This window comes from Camellia sinensis, chromosome 13 (genome assembly GCF_055761805.1).
Source record: "Camellia sinensis isolate YWXY chromosome 13, ASM5576180v1, whole genome shotgun sequence".
Lineage (NCBI taxonomy): Eukaryota > Viridiplantae > Streptophyta > Magnoliopsida > Ericales > Theaceae > Camellia > Camellia sinensis.
The window spans coordinates 152,928,975-152,949,302 of record NC_138973.1 but is presented as its reverse complement, the minus strand read 5'-3'; the positions used below and the strand labels follow the sequence as shown (position 1 = coordinate 152,949,302).

The following is a 20,328-nucleotide window of genomic DNA, read 5'->3' as shown; positions in this document are numbered from 1 at the left end:
TCAGAAAGAAGAGCCGAAGATCGATCCCTTTCGTGTACAATTTTCGAAGAGAGCGTTCAAATCCCTCAAGGCGGTCCATCAGACTGCGATAAAACCTGTTACCAACAGCTTCAAGAATGGTCCCTATTTCCCCTCTCTCTCTCTCTCTCTCTCTATATGGATTTGTGATGATTCGTTTTTTTCCCTTTTTGTACATCTATTTTCGGCTTTCATCTTTTTTCCCTTTTCTTTTCTTTTCAATCACTTTCATCCAAATATTCAAGGTTTCAATGGTTTTCCCATCCATGCGCTTTTTTAATTAAACTCACAGATCCAAATTACCCTGTCTATATTTTTTAACTTTTTTATGCAGGTTAGTTCACCTTCGAAAGATGATTTGCTTGAAGAGGCATGCAAAAAGTATGATGAGGCCACTCACCTTTGCCCTACACTTCATGATGTATGTATTCGGATATCTTATTTTCATTAACCTGTTGAATGCTAAAAAAAATCATATTGTTAGCTTGTTGGGGAAGTTTTGGAAACTACTCTTCCAAAAGGATATTTCACGAAAGCCAACAATTTGCATTTTATTTTTCAAAGTGGAGAAGTATTATGACTTATTCTGCGGATTTGAGGGCGGTTGGGAAAAGGAGTCTGGAGTGGGATCCTACTGATTGGAGATGGGATGCTGATCTTTTCATTGCTAGTCCATTAAATTCCAATCATTCTTCTAATTACCAGAGCAGGCAACTTTTCCCGCTTGTTTCTGGAATTCCCGTGGTTGGGGTTTCCTCCAACAGTAACAGTTCATCATCATGCTCTGATGAGGTGGTGAATCCTGTGACTGTTCAAGCAAAAGGGGATTTGGAGAAGCGGAGGAGGGTAATTGTAGTTGAAGATGAGAATTTGGATGATGAGGCCAGGAACCTTACTTTAAAGATTGGTGGTGGCCATGCCTATCCTATCACTGAAACTGAAAGGGAGGCTGGGAATTGGGATGGGACAAGTGGGAATGGGGACAAGTCCAAGTTACCTGGTGCCCCAATTACAAATCGTGCTGTTTGTCAGGTAGAGGACTGTGGGATTGACCTGAGCCATGCCAAGGATTATCATAGACGACATAAGGTTTGCGAAATGCATTCCAAGGCCAGCAGGGCACTTGTTGGGAGTGTTCTGCAGCGGTTCTGCCAACAGTGCAGTAGGTCAGTGTTAATTTCTCAGTTGCTTTTAGTTGTTGGTATGATGGTATGTGTTTCGAATTTTTCCATCATCATCATCATCATCATCATCATCATCATCATCATCTCATACAACTTCTTGTATTACAATTTACTGTATTCCTACCCACATCCACTGTATTCCTCTATTTTTCATTCATTGAGATATGAAAGTTTCAAATTTGCCGGCAGAATTCTTATGGCCTTCCCAAAATTTTCCAATTTTTATGGTTTCTTGCCTTTTAGATTATCAATGTCAGAGCATTGATGGTTGATTGTTTTGTTTGCAAAAATTATGTAGTTAGTTGCCGTTTTCTTGCATTATCTGCAGGTTTCATGTACTGAAAGAATTTGATGATGGGAAGCGAAGCTGTCGGAGACGTTTAGCAGGCCATAATAGGAGGAGGAGGAGGAAGACACAACCTGATGCTGTTGTTAATAGCAGTTCGTTCAACGATGACCAGGCTAGCAGTTATCTATTGATAAATCTACTAACGATACTTTCCAACATGCATTGTAAGAAACTCGCCTTTTTTTTCATCGTAATGACAATAGTGGATTCTGTATGAGAATTCTTCTGCCAGATTATTCTCTTTAATGTCTTTTTGTATCCCGGGTAACTCTTGGAATTAATGATCAAGGAACTTGTCTTCTTCATTCTTTAGGTAATGGAATTGATAGAGAAATTCATAGAACTAGGTGGGATAGAAGAATTGATAAAGGGAGTAGAGATGATGTTAGAGATCATACTGAGAAACAGAAGAATTCTGTACACAACTCTTATTTGAATGAAGTGAAAAAAATGCAATCTTTGTTGTCTAATAGAACAAACACTAACATCTTAATTGAGTCTGTCAGGATCAAATCTGTTTATCAAAGTGCTTCAGCAAGCCCCCCTTTCGGAAGCTCAAACGTGAGAGAACACTTGCAGACATGCAGGCGTTTTGAGAGAGCACAAAACTCTAACTTGAGTAAGTGCCAACCTGAAGTGGTGGTTTAGCCAAAGGGAAAACGTGCAACCAAAAATGCTTGGGAGCATTAAAAAGGGAGCACTAATGAGCTGGCTCCCCCATGATGTGATGGGTGTCTCTGTTGTTTTTTTTTCTACATTTCCAGCTCATTAGAGCTATTAGTGCTCTGTTTTTTAGAGCTCCCAATCAGCTCTGACGTGCAACGATTGGATTCAGCACGCTATTAGAATAGCTCTCATTTTATGGTGTAATGTCTTGTTAATTTGTCTTATGAATGGTGGATAATATGGTTCCTTAGTTCTCTTCTGTTCACAGTTGTAATGCTCTTTAGTCCTAGTGCTTACTGTGTTCGTGCTCCTGCATTATATGTTTCTCCATATAATGCTTTCCTGGTTCAGTTAGTTTATAAGATATATGAAAGAATCAGGGAACATTTTCCAACATTGTGATGGCAAATAGGTCCATTCATTAAAGAAATGCGTGGTCAGATAGAATATGCTGTGAGATTGTTGTGCGTGAAATGGGTGTCCATGCAGTTCGATTAAACTGAAAATCTATCCTTGCAACTGTTTAATTGTTGAAGTGCTATATATTGACATGTTTTCATGGCTAGATAAAAGCCTAACCAACTCATCCAAAAAAAAAAAAAAGAAAGTTGATAGCTGTCTTGGTTGCCAGAAAGGGTTATTTTATTTTCTTATAAAAAAATCTCTTACGCTGTGTTTGGTTGAGACATTTGGGAAGGGATTGAGAAAGGGGAAGGGAAAAGGTAGGTAAAATGTGAATAAAATGTACATTTTACATAGTTTCACACTTCTTTTCCCTTTCCCTTTCCATTTCCAAATCTCTTAACCAAACACAGCATTAATGCTTCCAATATGCTTATCATGAAAGGTTGAGATTCTTTCTTCTTGTTATTGATTCGCTATGAAGCACGGACACCTCTCCAGGGCTTGCGTATCAGTGTTGGACACATTGTGGACACGTGTCCGACAGTCTCCCTAAGGTGTCCTTTTTTTTTTTGATTTTTTTTGCAGCTGGACACGTTTTGGACACGCTCGGACACGTTTCGAACACTGCGGGGTACAAAATCTAATTTATGAAACTTCCAAATGGGGCCAAACTGTAAAAAACAAAAACAGAAAATGAAGAGAGAAGAGAATTGAAGAAGGAGAAGAGAAGAACATAGAAGAGAGGACAGAGAGAGAAGCGAAAGAGGGTGAAGAAGAACCTGAACTGGTGAAGAACCAGTTGAAGAACAGATCGAGCTATGTGTCTTTCGCAGTTCGCAGTTCATCTCTCTACCTATGTGTTTTTCGGCTCTCTCTCTCTCTCTCTCTCTCTCTCTCTCACTCTCTTGCTGTTTCGTAGCTCCTCACTCTATCTCTCTCTGTTTTCGTCTCTCTTTCCCTCTGTTTTCTATGTTTTTGATCTGTGTTCGTATATGTTAGAATAGGGAATAATAATTAATATTAGTTGTATTTTATTCTTATTTTACTTTCTTGATTGATGTAATGGGCCGACCCATAAGTTATGCCTTATGGTACTGCTGTAATTACTTATTATTATCAATATAAAAGGGGATGAGGTCTAACTCAATCCCTATCTCTTTCTCTTCTCTAAACCTACATGGTATCAGAGCCATGCCCTAGCTCCCTAGCCCAGCCGTCACTACTGTTCGTATTTGTCTCCCCAACATCCGAAACAACCTTGTAACTCACCTAGACCAGTCGACAACCTCTCTACATCACCCCACCAGAGCCGACAACCCTCCTACACCACTCCACCAGCGCCGACAGTCCCACTACACCACAGCCCCAGCACCGACAGCCTTTTTTCACCTCCTCACCAGCGTCGCTAGGTTTTTTTTTCTTCCCTTTCCCTCGACAGGCTTCTCCAGGCCCTGTCGAGGGTCTTCCTTTCGACACCCAGCCTCCTTGCTGGTTAGGTGCCATTCGACTGCCTCTTTAAGGGTTGTCGGTGTTGCTGGGCATGGCGTAAGGGTTGTTCAGCATTGTCTCTTGGCCCTATTCTCCTTACTTATGTATTAAGTGTTGTTAAAAAAAAAAAAAAAGAATAAAATTATGCTTTTTTAATTATTTCATATTCTTTGTGGTCATTGTGCTTGTATCCCTCTATCATCTTCCGGGTTTGTGATTAGTGCTAGTTTTTTGTTGTGGGTTGGGTAGTAGTGTCTCCATGGCAGATTCCACCAATGTGTCCACTACTTCTCAGACACCTAGGAGTGAGAGTTGCATTATACCTACTACTATGACTGATACTCCCAACCCTAGCCTTAAAATCACTACCTCTTTATTCAATGGTCAGAACTATCTAGCGTGGTTGCAGAGTTTTGACTATTTTTCTGAAGAGCAGAGGGAAGATGGGGTATATCGATGGCAGGATACAGGCACCCAGCACTGTGGACCCGAGTTATGATCAGTGGGAGGTCACCAACTCCCTCATCATGGGTTGGTTGATCCACTCTATGGTCCCTGAGATTGGAGAAGGCTACTTATCTATGGACACTGCCTAGGATATTTGGGAGGCTGTAACTACTACTAACTCCCAAAAGGGGAACTTCTCTCCAGGTTTTGAGTGTCGTCGCTCCATTGAAAGGTCGGTACAAGGTGAGATGACTATCCTTCAGTAGTTTACCTTCCTTAGCAATGGGTGGAAGCGACTTGATCACCTTCAGGATTATAAGCCTATCTGTTCCACTGATTTTGTTGGTTACCAGAAGTTTGTGGCACAAGAACCCGTCTTCAAGTTTTTAGAAGGCCTAAATGTGGAGTATGATCCGGTTCAGAGTAGGGTACTTGGCACGGATGTGCTTCATTCTCTCCAGGAAGCCTTTGCTTTTGTGCAGAATGAAGAGAGTCGCCGCTCTGTGATGCTTCGTTCTGCTACTATTGATCGCTCGGCCTTAGTTTCTGCACCTCCTCGCGATGGCGACCGTGTGACTCCTGGTTCTCGTCCTTCCTTTGAGAAGGATAATCTTTACTGTGATTATTGTCGTAGACCTCGCCACACACGAGAGACTTGTTGGAAGCTGCATGGCAACCCCTCTGGTGGTCGAGGAGACCGTCCTGGTATTCGAGGAGGTCGGTCTGGTCAGTCTAGAGGCCGAGGGGCCAATGCACGGGCACATCTTTCAAACACTGTTGAGCCATTATCTTCATCTCCGGTTGTCTCTCCTGCTGTTGATGTTTTAGGGTTATTTGTCTCGGATTTTGAGATTGCTCTTCGCCACTTGCTAGACCATTGAGCCTCCACTTTTGCTACAGGTGCATCCTCTTCTTCCTTTGCCAATTCAGGTAACTTGGCTTCCTCTCCATATGGATTGCTCTCTCATATGACTGTCCCATGGATTATTGATTCTGGTGCTTCCGACCATATGTCTAGCTCTTCTAATTTATTTTCAGAGTATAACCCCTCCTCAGGTCAGGAAAAAGTGCGTATTGCAGATGGTACCATTTCGTCTGTGTCAGGGAAAGGTTTAATTCATGCCGCCTCTTCCCTTTCTTTGTCTTCTGTTCTCCATGTTCTCAATTTCAGTGTTAATCTTTTATCTTTGAGTTGTATGACCTGTGATTTAAATTGTAGCGTGACATTTTTTCCCGATCATTGTCTTTTTCAGGACCTTATCACGAGGAAGAGGATTGGCAGTGGTAGAGAGGAACATGGGCTCTACATTCTGGATTAGTCCGACAAGTTGGCTCATTCATCTATTCAGTTACCGTCCACTAAGGAAGACATTTGGTTATAGCACCGTCGCTTAGGACATCTCTTTTTTTTATTATTTAAACATTTATTTCTCTCTGTTTTTAAGCAAAATAATGTGTCCGATTTTCAAGGTGAGTCTTGTCAACTTGGCAAACAACACAGAGCCTCTTTTGCTCCTTCTATTAATAAAAGTTTAGTTTCGTTTTTTTTGATTCATGCTGATGTATGGGGTCCTTCTTGTTTTGTGTCTTTAACCGGTCACAAATGGTTTGTTACCTTCATAGATGATTGTTTTAGGGCCACTTGGGTCTATTTGATGAAAGATAAAAGTGAGGTTTTTTCTGTGTTTCAAAACTTCCATAAAATGGTTTGTACTCAGTTTGGGGCGGTTGTCAAAATTCTACGTTCTGATAATGGGGGGGAATATATTGACTCTGGTCTTGCCACGTACTTTTCCACTCATGGCATTATTCACCAGACTTCATGCAGTAATACCCCTCAACAAAACGGTGTTGTAGAACGCAAAAATCGCCATCTCCTTGATGTCGCCCGTTGTCTATCCTTTGAGATGAGGGTTCCTCGATCTTATTGGGGGGAAGTGGTTCTCACTGCCGCTTAGTTGATTTATTGTCTTCCTACCCAGGTTCTTCACAAACAAACACCTCTCCAAGTTTTGTTCGGGTCTATCTCTTCTGGGTTCTCTTTTTCTCCTAAGACCTTTGGCTGTGTTTGCTTTGTCCATAATCATTCACCCACGCGTGGTAAATTAGATCCTCGGTCTCTTAAGTGTGTCTTCTTGGGTTGTTTTGCCATAAAAAAGGGTTATAAGTGTTATCATCCTCCCACTTGCAAATGGTTTGTCTCAATAGATGTCACTTTCTTTGAGTCTCAGCCTTATTTTCCGACCTCTTCGGTATCATAGTCCTCCCTTCAGGGAGAGCCTTGGTATAAAGAGATTCCTGTTCCACTTCCGCCAGGGGTTGCACTAATAGAGGGTGATGAGCCAGCAAGTGTTGGGGAAACGGATGCAAGCAAAGTTTATATCAGGGACAAGGACAGACAACAAGTCACCTGGATGCAAGAGCCTACTTTCCTGTCTCTACTGTCAACTTCTTCTTCGGATGAGTGTCCAGAGTCAACCCCCTCTCCTGAGAGTCCAGGTAATTCTGATTCTAGTGCTTCTATTCTTGATTTTTCAGATCTTGATGTTCCCATTGCTAATAGGAAAGGGGTTAGGTCATGTACTCAGCATCCTATTACTAATCATGTCTCTTATGCTAATCTGTCTTTGTCATATAAAGCCTTTCTGTCTAAAGTGTCTTCTGTGAGTCTACCTACCAGCTTTCAGAATGCTCTCTCTATTCCTGAATGGAAACATGCCATGATGGAAGAGATGAGAGCTCTCAGCAAAAGTGGCACTTGGGAGGTAGTAGAGTTACCTAGAGGCAAACATCCAGTTGGGTGTAAGTGGGTGTACACGGTAAAACACAAAGCAGATGGTTCTATAGAACGGTACAAAGAAAGATTGGTTGCTAAGGGCTTCACTCAGACTTATGAGGTAGATTACCAGGAGACGTTTGCATCGGTTGTTAAGATGAACTCTGTGAGAATCTTACTCTCTCTTGCTGCAAATTTGGATTAGCCACTTCATCAGTTTGATGTTAAGAATGCCTTCCTTCATGGAGACCTAGCAGAAGAGGTCTATATGGATATTTCCCCTGGTTTTACGGATGCTAAGTCCAAAGGAAAAGTATGCAGGCTCCAAAAGTCACTTTACGGACTAAAGCAGTCTCCTAGGGCTTGGTTTGAAAGGTTTGCTCAAGCTATGCTGAAATATGGGTTCAAGCAGGGTTAAGCTGATCGCACTTTGTTTGTGAAACACTCTTTACAGGGTAAGATTACAGCTCTTATTGTTTATGTTGATGATATTGTTTTGACAGGGGATGACGTTGAGGAGATCCCTCGGTTGAAGGAATACTTAGCCAAGGAATTCGAAATCAAAAATTTGGGTAGTTTAAAGTATTTCTTGGGTATTGAAGTAGCTAGGAGCAAGGATGGCATCTTCATATGTCAGAGAAAGTATGTACTTGACTTGCTAAAAGAAACTGGACTGCTTGGAGGTAGACCATGCGATACACCTCTAGAACCAGGCCAGAAACTAAGCGAGGATCAAGAGGGAGAACCAGTGGACAAGGGCAGATACCAGCGACTAGTGGGCAAACGCATATACTTATCCCATTCACGACCAGACATTGCCATTGCTGTGAGCATAGTTAACCAGTTTATGCATGCTCCTAGAACTTCCCACTCAGAGGCAGTTATGAGAATCCTGAGATACCTGAAGTCTTCTCCTGGGAAGGGTCTCTATTTCTCAAAACATGACCATCTTAGTGTGGAGGCATTTACTGATGCAGATTGGGCTGGTCACTGACTGACGATCAACTTCCGGATACTGTACATTTGTTGGTGGCAACCTAGTCACATGGCAGAGTAAGAAACAGAATGTGGTTGCTAGATCTAGTGCTGAGGCAAAATTCAGGTCTATGGCTCAGGGTGTGTGTGAGTTGCTATGGATTACATTATTGTTAGGTGATTTAGGGATCCATCGGACCAACTCCATGAGACTATACTGTGACAACAAGGCAGCAATCAACATACCTCATAATCCAGTTCAACATGATAGAACTAAGCATGTGGAGATTGATAGGCACTTCATCAAGGAAAAACTCACTAATGGTACCATATGTATTCCATTTGTAAAGACTATGAACCAACTAGCGGATGTTCTCACCAAGAGACTAGGGAGCAAACCATTTCATGGCATTCTCAACAAGCTGGGCATGAGAGATATTTTTGCACCAGCTTGAGGGAAAGTGTTAGAATACAGAATAATATTTAATATTAGTTGTATTTTATTCTTATTTTACTTTCTTGATTGATGTAATGGGCCGACCCATAAATTATGCCTTATGGCACTGTTGTAATTACTTATTATTATCAATATAAAAGGGGATGAGGTCTAACTCAATCCCTATCTCTTTCTCTTCTCTAAACCTACAATATATATACTAGCGTATGCCTGTGCCTGAAGGCACGGTACAATTAATGATGCGATTAAAATATAAATTAAAATTAAAGAGGAATGTATTCAAATTTTTGCTTTTTGTTTTTTGTTTTTTTTCTTTCTTTTCTTTTCAAAGAATAGGTAATGAATTCACAGGAAGGAAAAAAATTCCTAAATGAAGACATGAAACTTGAATGAAACACCAATTTATTAGTAACCCAAATAAATTTCAAGAACCCCCAAAATTAAGAACCTCTATGACTCCCAAAATGATGTAAACCAATCATATATTTTTATTTTTTTTCTTTCCTTTCTTGACCAATCACAGGTGAGTGAAAGTTAAGAAAAATCTTGCCAAGATAAATTGCACTTCCCCCAAATTGCAATCTCTCAATTTTCTCACCCACTCTATCTCCTCTTCTCTATTACCTTAGTCTCTCTCCCCCAAAGACTGTAAAACATTAATCTTCTCAACTGTCTCTCTCTCTCACCGACTGATATCCCCCCGTTCCTCTCTCTTCTCAAACGAAGACTCTCTGTTTCCTTAAGTCATAGATGATAATATTAAATTTAAATAAAAAAAATTGTAAACTAAAAATAGATTGAACAATTTAACTCCCAATAGAACCCAAGCATTTGGTTTGCTCAGATGAAAAATTTTAAAAAAAAAATCAAATAACTCTTAACTATCCATTTGGTTTGCTCAAATGAATACACCATGAAATTAGATCGAGGGACTGGAACAATAATGCAAGGATCACAAAAACATCCATCCAGCAATGTAACTGAAGAGAGTGAATATCCTCTGTCCAAAAAAAAAAAAAAAAACAAACAATACGGCTATGTAAAAATAAAAAATAAAATAAAAAAATTTAAAAAGTTGAGTACCTTCGCAGAATCCACCCCTCCTTTAGTCCCACGGGTTTGTGAGCTTTGGATCTAATGAATAAATGGAGAAGATGACCATGAAACTTTTAGGGTATTCTCTACGCTGTTTCAACCATTGTTGTGGGTCAAGAAATTTATCAAAAAAGGGAAAAATAAAACTTGAAAGATAAATACATATTCTCACGCACATAAATAAACACAAACCTAGAGATTACAAACTTTCTGCCAAGTTTTTGAATTAATTTTTATGAACACAAATACAAATGCAATAGAAATGACAAAATTGGAGCTGATATGCACAAACAAAACCGGTAATTTTATCACATTTTAAACAACTCAAACCCAGATTAATAAAGCTTAACATATAAATTGCAAAATAAATTCCACCAACATAAATGATGATCAAGATCTTAATTCCACCAACAAACTTGAAGATATATCACTCTTGGGCCAAACAAAAATTTGGCTATCGTTAGAATTAGAATACAACCCGTGTCTTAAGATATATCACCTGGGCCGAACAAAAAAAAATTGAATAGAAAAAAAAAAAAAGTGGAAAAATACCAAACAGATAAAACTACATAATCATTCTGTTCTGGAGAGGTTGTTTTCGAATTAGGTAAGAGAGAGAGTAGTAGAATCTCAAATAAGCTCATCATTTAATTTTTTATTTTTTAGAGAAACAAAAAAAGAGATTAGTTTTTGGATATAGAAATGGTAGAAACTAAGAAATTGACTACAGAAAATATAACACATACACATCTATTCTGGAGAGGTTGATAATGTGGGTAGTTGTTGTTGTTGCACCACAATTCATGAAAGAATGGATGGATACACATACGAATATAACACATTCTGGTTTTATCATCCATGGACATGTTGCACCACAATTCATGAAAGAATGGATGGATATTTTATGCGGCAGATTGGTAATGTCATAGCGATCTGATATGACCAGAGATGAAAGATTAGAAGAGGCTACTTCCATAAAAAGTAGAGCATGAATAGGGATTTTCATTACAACGAATACTAAGTCATGATTATAAAATTGATCTAATTTTTCTTATAAAAAATGGTCGCCAAATTTTTTTATATAATAAAATATTCAAATTATAAAACCAGACTCATAATAGATCGGCCATATAAAGGCCTTAATATTTTCTTAAATTCATATTTGAATAAGACTGAAATAACTGTATTTCCTCGTGTATGAGTATGACTACTACATCTCTTCTAGTTCAAAAGGGAAATAAATGAAAATAATGCTTCTAACAATGATTAAGCAGTTAAAAATGAGATATTAACTTCCCGGGAACAGCTATTATATGACTACTACATTTTTTTAGTCACGAAAAGCTCATATTTGGCAACGAAATTCTTTGGTCGGCAAAGAATAACCTAAAAAATATGCATGGTCTTTGACAACTAACTTTCTTTCGTCGGCAAATAATTGTATACGACAATCAAATTAAATTTTTCATAGCCTAAAATATAGACTATCACCGACTAATAGGTTTTTAGTCGCCTATTACTTAATATTTAGCGACTAAATTTTTTTTAGTCGCCAATAAATAGCATATCTTGACTAAATTAATATAGTAGCTAAACTTCGAACCAACGCCGACTAACATTTTTTAGTTACCAAAAATGACACTTTTGGCGACCAAATTTAGTCGCCAAAAGTGTAATTTCTTATAGTGAAGGAAACACAAACCCATATCAGTTTCTTGAACATATAGAAAAACACAAATGATACAAATGATAGAGAATCAAAATGATTGAGAATCACCTAGAATACCTACAAAACTCCATAGCAAATATTACCACCAAATGATACAAATGCAAATATTAGATGAATAAATGAAAGAGAGAACCAAAGTGTTAACCACAATCCACAGAACAACAGTTACTACTCATTTCATAGTAGACTTGTGGGTGTTTCCAAGTCATCCATTTTAAAACATTTGGCTCAATGTGTTATGTATAAACTGTACAACAACATGATTCCAATATCACACCCAAATGGGTTATGTATAAACTGTACAACAACATGATATTGGCTAAAATTGGACCAATAGATATTGGCTAAACCAGATGGGTTATGTATAAATTGTACAACAACATGATTCCAATATATTCTAGGTGTTTTGATTTAAGGTTTAGAAAAACAAAAATCAAAATGAGGGCCAAACTACAGGTGACTTTGGAAACTTGGCAACCTAAAAAAAGTCCCAAAAGAACAACCACTTAAAAAATGCCCCAATAAAAACATCACACCCAGATCCTCTCCCTAAAATCACACCAAACCCAGATCATAAAACTAAAATTATTGGGTTCAATACTTACTGCTAAATAATCACAAAAGATTAGACGAAAGAACATAGGCTTATTGAAAGAGATACAATTTCATTTAATCCAATAACAATAAAAAAAATGATACAATTTCTCCACAAAATAAAACTAAAAATCAAAATTACAGAAAGAGAATATCATAAACTAAAATGGCATCAAGTTGAACCAAACTTGTGTGTTTCAGAACAATCTAAATACCTAAACATAACCCAAGTCAATTAAGAACAAATTGAACAAATAACCCAAGTCAATTAAGAAAAATACCCAAAAATTGAACAAATCGACAAATAGTCCAACAACCCAATTCAATTAAGATCATTAACACTCTAATAGTTAGTTGCTTGATGAGTCCAAATCTTTTCAATTCAGTGAACACAATCTCAACTTTCAGAGCAACTAAACATAGTAACCAATTATTAGCCAAAGGAAACCCAAATTTCACTTTCTTTACTATTTCCCACACTTTCTCACCAACCAAATCATTAAAATAGTTTACACTAAAATCATTAACTTTAAAGCAAAACCTGGAGAGTGTCTGTGTATTTTTTCCTAATGTAAGAGTTTAGGTTATTCTTACACTCTTCTAACGACTTGAACGTTAAGAAGCACCACCAAAGTTCAGGTTTCAGGCATAAGCCCACATGCAAGGGGATTAGTGGGACTGGACTTCATCATGTTCCACCGACATGTAATGGGAGTAAGGTAAATCTTTATACGGAATTGCAATTACTAAAGTAGATTATTAGAGGGATCCTTAAATATGCCATATCAGAAGCAAATGATTACAGCAAGAGAGGAGAGATCAACTATACATACCAGTTTTTGTATGACAGATAACACCAATCACAATCAAAATCCTCACCTGTAAGTGAACTGAATTCATATTTCATGAAGCTCCTTTCCAAAATGCACTTGCAAGTAATGGAAAAATAAATAAATAAAATTAAAAATTAAATAAAATAAAAAAATGAAATAAAAGGACATGGATGATTACAGCAAGAGAGGAGCGATCAACTATACATACCAGTTTTTGTATGACAGATAACAACTTTCACAATCAAAGTCCTCACCTGTAAGAGAACTGAATTTTATATTTCATGAAGCTCCTTTCTAAAATGCACTTGCAAGTAATGGAAAAATAAATAAATAAAATTAAAAATTAAAAATTAAATGAACTAAAATAAAAGGGCATTGTTAAGGGATGGTCCCAAATTCTACTTAATTGAGTGTGCTACTGGATATAAATCTAATGTCAAGACCCATGCCTGACAACACAAAAAAGAAAAACAAATACATATCAGTTTAAGGTTTATGAGCACCAATCCAAATAAATTGAAAGCTACATAAATAAAAAATGAAAAAGAAACATAGCAAAGCGAAGATTGTGAAGATCATCAAACTTGCAAGAGTTTCGAACCAAAATTCAAAAACTCATAACTAAACCCATTGCTAACTGAAAGAAGTCAGTAATTCCCTCAATTACTCAATTACTCTCCAGAATGTTTAACCAAATATAAAAACCCATCTCACAATTTGAACACACACATACTCTATACTAACTATTAATAAAAAAAAAAAAAAAGCTTATACAAAATATGTTATTAACCAATCAATAAAAACAAATAATCAAAAAGAAAAACAACCTCGCGAGAAGCTCAAAATGGTGATTTCCAAGAAGTTAGGTAAAAATGGTGTTATTAAAATAAATCACTACTAAAGTTTGTTTGAGTTGAAATAAAGTATAGCTAAACTATGTATGATCTATGTCAAGATAGCTAAACTAAAATTCTAAACAGATAGCTAAACTTTAGTTTGTTTGAGTTGAACTAAAATGGTGTTCTCTTGACATAGATCATACATAGATCTTAGTTCAAAATGGTGTTCTCTTGACTGGTACTGTGGCAAATTATTTCTCAAACAATCAACTTGAGTACCACTCAAAGTATAGCTATCTGTTTGAGAAATAACTACAAATAACTATACTTTAATCTGAAATGTTTATAGATTGATTGATTGTGAATTTGGTTTGCAGATTGATTGTGAATTGGGATAAACAAACCAGTATAGCTATTTATCTGTTGGCTATCTATGATTGATAGCTATCTATCTGGATGATTCTGAAGTATAACAATCCATTAGATTGATTCAATCCTGTAAAACCCAAGTTGTGTGTAGGATTATTTTATTGGATAGATTAGTAATTAAATTAACTTATATGAGTCATTTATTAATATCAAAGAATTAGTTATGAGATGGCATTATATTTCCTATTACTTAGATGGGTAATTTTGTAACTTTGAGAAATTAGGTTAATAAGCCCACCTATTGTGGCTTTAAGTCTTGGAAAACAAACAAAACAGAGGCTATGAATTGCTCCATAGGCGGCTAGGGTTTGAGAAGGTAAAAGAAAAAAGAAAATAAAAAGAGAAGAGAGGCTTGTGCTGCAGAAAGGGTTTGGAAGAGTTAAAGGTGAAGGCAGCAAGCAAGGGTTTGGAAAAGTTTAAAATTAAAGAAAAGAAACCCAAACCAAGGAAGAGGGAGGATTCATAAGAGTGGTGGTTTTTCTTTATTCATCACTTAGGTAAGATTTATTTTATTGTATTCCTATCTATGATTTTAGTGTTAATATATCAATAGATGATTTTATGGGCATATATGATTAAATAGATATATTGATGTAGTCTATGTTGGGGGTCTCAATTTTGCTCAATTTTAGAGTGTATTTGGCATCCCATTTGGGTGGTTCATATTTTGAGATTGATATGCGATGGGTTAAGTTTGATGGTGGTGTATTTGTGGGATACACGATTGACTACAAGCAATTACAAATTTTTACATGTATATAAACAACAAGAGAATAATATGGGTTGAGAATTTCTGAAGCCGTGATGGCTTTGTTTTGATGCTAAATCGTGGGAGTTCCTAATAGACTATTGGGTTAATTTTATTCTATTGTTGTTACAAGAAGAGATGGATGGGTGCACATAATAATTGTTTATGCGGTGTAATATTTTATTAGGTTTGTGAGATTGAGGTGGATCTTGGTAATTTGAGATTAGCTTGGGAAATATTATTTTAGCTGTTTGAGGTAAGTAACCCTCTATCACTGTTGGTTCATTTTTATTCCTATCGAATCGTTTAAAATCATAAATATTTATTTATAGCCTTTATGTTCTCTTAAAATAAAATATGGGTCAAGTATAAAACAACATCGAATATTATTATGAAAATTATTTGAATATTTGGTTAAACTATTCTGAAAATTGTACTAAACGTTTATTCATGAAAACTTCGAATGTTTTATTTAAAATTTGTGTATTGTTTGAATTTTGAACATCACTCTAGTCTGACTATGATTTGGACCCTAGCCAATGGGGGTTATTTATTGGCACAGAAACTAGTTTCTTTTGGGGCTTTACCACCGGCCTATGTGTGGTTCTGGGCCTTGTCACGGGCTATGTGACCGTAGTCAGTAAGACTTGGGTTTTGTGAATCAAATCATTGAACCATCTGAATATTGAACCATTTGAATATCGAACCATCGATTTGAACAACGAATTACTTTGAATTATCTTGTTGGCTTTTCATTTAAAATGTATTGTACATTGTTTATTTTTAGCTATGAAACCACCTTACAAATAATTGTTCATTTATTGAACTGTAGAAAAAATTATATTTATTGGTTATCGATTTATTTATTTATTTTTGTATACTTGATCCAGCTAGCAGTGATGGTTGGTTATTTACTGGGCTATCTAGCTTACTCTTATTTTTTTCAGATTCTGAAGAGTAGAGCTGCGCGGGATCTTTTTTACATGTGAGAGTGCCGAGAGTAGGACCATGATTTAAGTACTTGGATTATTGTTTTGTTAGTGGATTAAATTAGTGGACTTGGTGGACATTTTCATATGAGAACTATTTATTTTTATGGATTTTGGCATTATGACAATTAAGGATTTAATTTGAGTATTTTATTTTGTGGGTTATGTGAGTGGATTCTTAGCCTTGCATGCTCACTTATATGAGTGTGCGGCGTTGTCACAGAGCTTGGGGCGTGACAAATCCAAAGCCAATAGATGAATGCTTATGCAACCACCAGAAACATTTTTTTATAAAAGTAATCTATTTATTCAATCATTGAGAGAGAAAGAGAGAACAGACACCAGACGGACAGAGACAGAGACATACTTGCATGAGGAACTGTATGTAGAATCCTTTATCAGTACTTCAATATCAAATATAACTTATAATTATTCACATTTAGCAAACATAGTCTACTATGCATCAATAACATTATTTCTTCAAGGAAACCAAAGGTTATGTGGATGGCAGAGAGAGAGAGAGAAATACACACCATCAAAAACCCCAAAGAGACCAACTATCTCTCCATCCACACCATCAATTCTTGTCTCATAAAAATCTTCCATTGTAGACCTTTTTCCAGGGGAGCTTGCATAACCATAGCTGAACTTTCCATTCTGACTGTTTTCAGGTGACAAATTAAGCACAATGTTAGACTCAGTCTTCTGCACTCTCATTTTTCGGAAAGAACTATAAACATTGCAAAGAAGTATAAATTCCTTCAATTACTAAAACCACAGTCGCCATACAACATCAACAAAAACAGGAAATAAACACAAATTGAGAGAGACAATGACGGCCCAAATAAAATTGAACTGAAAATACCAAAAGAACTGAAAATACCAAATAAAATTGAACTGAAGGTAAGAGAACAATCGACTCTTTCCCAACAGCAGTCAAAAAATTGAACACCTCATCAGAGGTAAACAAAAACAAAAACAAATTCCTTCAGAGGTAAACAAAAACAAAGAGAAAAGGGGAGAGGAAGAAAGAGAGAGAAGGGAACACCTCATTTTGCTAATGTAAACAAAGAACTAAAGAAGTTAGACTCAGTCTTCTGCACTCTCATTTTTCGGAAAGAACTATAAACATTGCAAATAAGTATAAATTCCTTCAATTACTAAAACCACAGTCGCCATACAACATCAACAAAAACAGGAAATAAACCCAAATTGAGAGAGAGAATGACAGCCCAAATAAGAAGAAACCAACCATGGTTTCACTAGAAACAGAGAGCAAAATATCCATTTGGAACAAAAGCCAAGTAGAACTTATGTATTATTTTTAGTTATGCTCAAAACTAATCGATGCAAGATTTTTCAAAAGCCAAGTTGAACTCAAATGCCAAAAGCTATTATTATCATCTTCAGAGACATTTCCTCATGAGACCTACAAAAGGTTCTATCAAATTAATAACCAAAATCAAGCATTGAAATCTTCCCCTAATAATCAATTTAACAATCTACTTCACAAAAAAGCATTGAAATCATCCCCTGATAAGGTAACCATTGCATGATGTATGAAAATATAACGGCTTTATCGAAGCTATTATACTATTTCAAAAGTGGCAAAGAAACTTTATGATATACAAATTCAGATAACCACTGCATTCAGGCAACCACTGCATGATATACAAATTCAGATAAAAATAAACTTTATTATAGAAAAAGAGGCAAAGAAATACAAAAAGTCACACCTGGGAGATGATGATAGGACCACCTTGAGACTTAAACAACTTCTCATCCTTCATCATTTGGACAATTTTTTAGATTAATCTTGAGAGAGAGAGAGAGAGAGAGAGAGAGAGAGACCTTGAAAGATTGCTGATGCCTGGAACATACTTCAACCAAACAGGAAAACCCCTAAAAACAAAAAAGCAAAATAAAATCAAACATTAAAAAAAAAAAACTTAGCAGCAGACCATGAAACAAACTCAAAAACATCACCATTTACCCCAATCAAAACATTACTAATTGGAAAATCCTTACCACCCATTCAAATGTGCAACACAAAAAAATTTCTAAATCACCACAAACCCAACATCAATGGAACTTAGCGAATGAAAAAAAAAAACAAAAACATACAGAGAAAGAAAGCAAGAGAGGCAGACACAGAGAAAGATAGATACTCACATCGACTGTGCCTTTCTTAGCAACGTTGGTCCAATCCTTAGCAGCCACACCAGTCTTCCAATCAAAATCAATGGCGATCGTAGATTGTGGCTTGTGATCTAGGGCCCAAAAGCAAGTCATGTAATCCCCAGCCTCAGCCGCCTGAAAAGAAAAATCCAAAAAAAATCTGGTGAGAAAAATTGAAAATAGGCAGTTTGGCAGGTGAGAAAATGGAAAAAAGTGAAAATGAAAAGATACCCTGACGGTGATTTTGTGAGATTTGGGGAAGGGATGGGGATCGTTGGGGTTGACTATGGAGATTTACAGTTTCATCAAATCCATCTCTCTGCGTTTGCTTTGTGAAGACATGGTGGCTAACTCATCAAACTCTCGACGGTGGAGGATGGAGACTCACAGAACCCATTCAAAGATTTAGAAATGATAAAAGCCTAAGAGAAATAAAGGTTGAGTTGGAAGCATGTGAAATTACCTTCAAACCAGCAGTAGCTTCCTTGCCATATTCAGACACAAAATGGAGATTCTGAAGATTTCACAAATAGAAAATATTAGAGTAAAAAACAAAAAAAATTAATAATAAATTAAATGGAAGAAAAAAAAATGGAGATTTACTATTTCACAACAATCAAAACCCAACAATTAAAAAAAAATAATAATAAATGAAATCTGAATGAAACCATTCTGTTTGTAATTGTAATACTCTGTTTGTAAATGTCCTACCACAATTGTAATACTCTGTTTGTAATTCTTTACTTTTTTATCTACTTCTTTACTACCCACAATTTTTCTCTTTGATTTGAGCTCTCTGTATGTATGTATGTATCTGATCATGGACACAATAAGTGAAATTCCTAGTAATCCAATAAAACCCATCAAAATGAACCTTTTTTTGTTTAAATATGAGTATGTATGTATGTATTTGATCACATGTATCTGATCACATAAAGATCAATAAAGATGGAGGAATTCCTAGTATGTATGTATCTGATCACATAAAGATCAATAAATTACAATAAAAAAAACAAACAAAAAAAAATCAATAAATGTAAACATGGAGGAATTAGATAAACCTCAGCTTTGTCCCTCATTCTGATGGAGTCTTCATCGAACTCTGCCTCTCGAAGGCGTTTCCAGATCGCATCGTCACTGAGAGGGGTTTTCAAAACCCTAGAACCAGGTGTAATGCCAAATCGCCCCGATGCCACCATCCTGCAACTGTTGCTGAAACAAAATGGCCTCCGCGAGAGGTCGCTCGCAAATGGAGCTTCCGATCTCTAATATCTCCTCTATGGGTCTGCATTTTGTTCATTTCTACGAAGATGAACAAAATGCAAGACAAAATGATATGGGTCTGTTGCCCTACAGTGATGAAGGGAGATGAGGGATTGGGTCTCCGGCGAGGGAGAAGAGATGTGGTCGGTAGGCGTCAGTGTCGCGATGGCGGTGGTCATCGCAAGAGAAAAGGAAGAGAGAACTTTTGAGAAGGGAGAGAGAGATGTATCTGTGAAAGAGAGATGAGAAGAGAGAGAAACTGATGATGCCATTTAAGTTTGGGCGGGAAATGGACACATCTCAACCATTGAAATTTAGATGAGGCAATGTAAACCATTAGATCAGAATGTATCTCACATACATTTTGATACAGTTTTTAAAAACTTTTGTGCCTTATTATATAGATTTGTTTTTGTTTTTGTTTTTGTTTTTTTTGTTGTTGTAAGGATAAACAATAGATCACTATAAAACTATCCCTAAATCTTCACTACAATGGAAGATTGAAAGAATAAATATGAAGTTTTAAACAAAAAGGAAGGATTTACCTTTAAATAGTGAAGAAAAAGAGAAAAAGAAGAATGATTCGCCGGAAAAATTGGTGGTTGCTGGAGATTTAACGGACCGAGAAGAAATAAGACGCCGGCGGTGAGATGGTGGTGAGAAAGAAGGAAGAAGGGGTGAGAGTTGAAGGAAGAAGAAGGAAAAAGAAGTTGGTGATGGTGGAGGTATGATGAGTTGGTGGGTTTGTGGGGTTGTGAGAGAGAGAGAGAGAGATGATGAGGATGAGAGGTAGAGAGAGACCATGGTTGGGAAAGTGATAGTCAAAGAGGGTCCAGGGTTAGGTTTTGTTGAAATCAATTATTTAT

At 36.7% G+C, this 20,328-nt stretch overlaps 2 protein-coding genes across 3 annotated transcripts; one reads left to right on the top strand and one right to left on the bottom strand.

Annotated features, from left to right (window-relative positions):
• Positions 1-450: 450 nt before the first annotated feature.
• Positions 451-1,856, top strand: LOC145806503 (squamosa promoter-binding-like protein 12). The gene is made up of 2 exons (XM_082903765.1): positions 451-1,184; positions 1,531-1,856. The coding sequence occupies exons 1-2, from the start codon at positions 478-480 to the stop codon at positions 1,766-1,768; spliced, it is 945 nt and encodes a 314-aa protein (XP_082759891.1). The 5' UTR covers positions 451-477; the 3' UTR covers positions 1,769-1,856.
• A 7,394-nt stretch (positions 1,857-9,250) lies between these two features.
• Positions 9,251-19,679, bottom strand: LOC145806502 (putative protein phosphatase 2C 11). Of its 2 annotated transcripts, XM_082903764.1 has the most exons (5): positions 19,261-19,679; positions 17,758-18,713; positions 16,555-16,682; positions 13,225-13,270; positions 9,251-9,951 (listed from the first exon to the last, which is right to left on the bottom strand). In XM_082903764.1, exons 2-5 carry the CDS (start codon positions 17,802-17,804, stop codon positions 9,900-9,902), a joined length of 273 nt encoding a protein of 90 aa, XP_082759890.1. In that variant the 5' UTR covers positions 17,805-18,713; positions 19,261-19,679; the 3' UTR covers positions 9,251-9,899. The 2 variants fall into 2 exon arrangements, with proteins under 2 accessions (XP_082759890.1, XP_082759889.1); XM_082903763.1 differs by lacking the exons at positions 17,758-18,713; positions 19,261-19,679 and having other exon boundaries at positions 9,780-9,951; positions 16,555-16,856.
• Between the last annotated feature and the right edge of the window lie 649 nt (positions 19,680-20,328).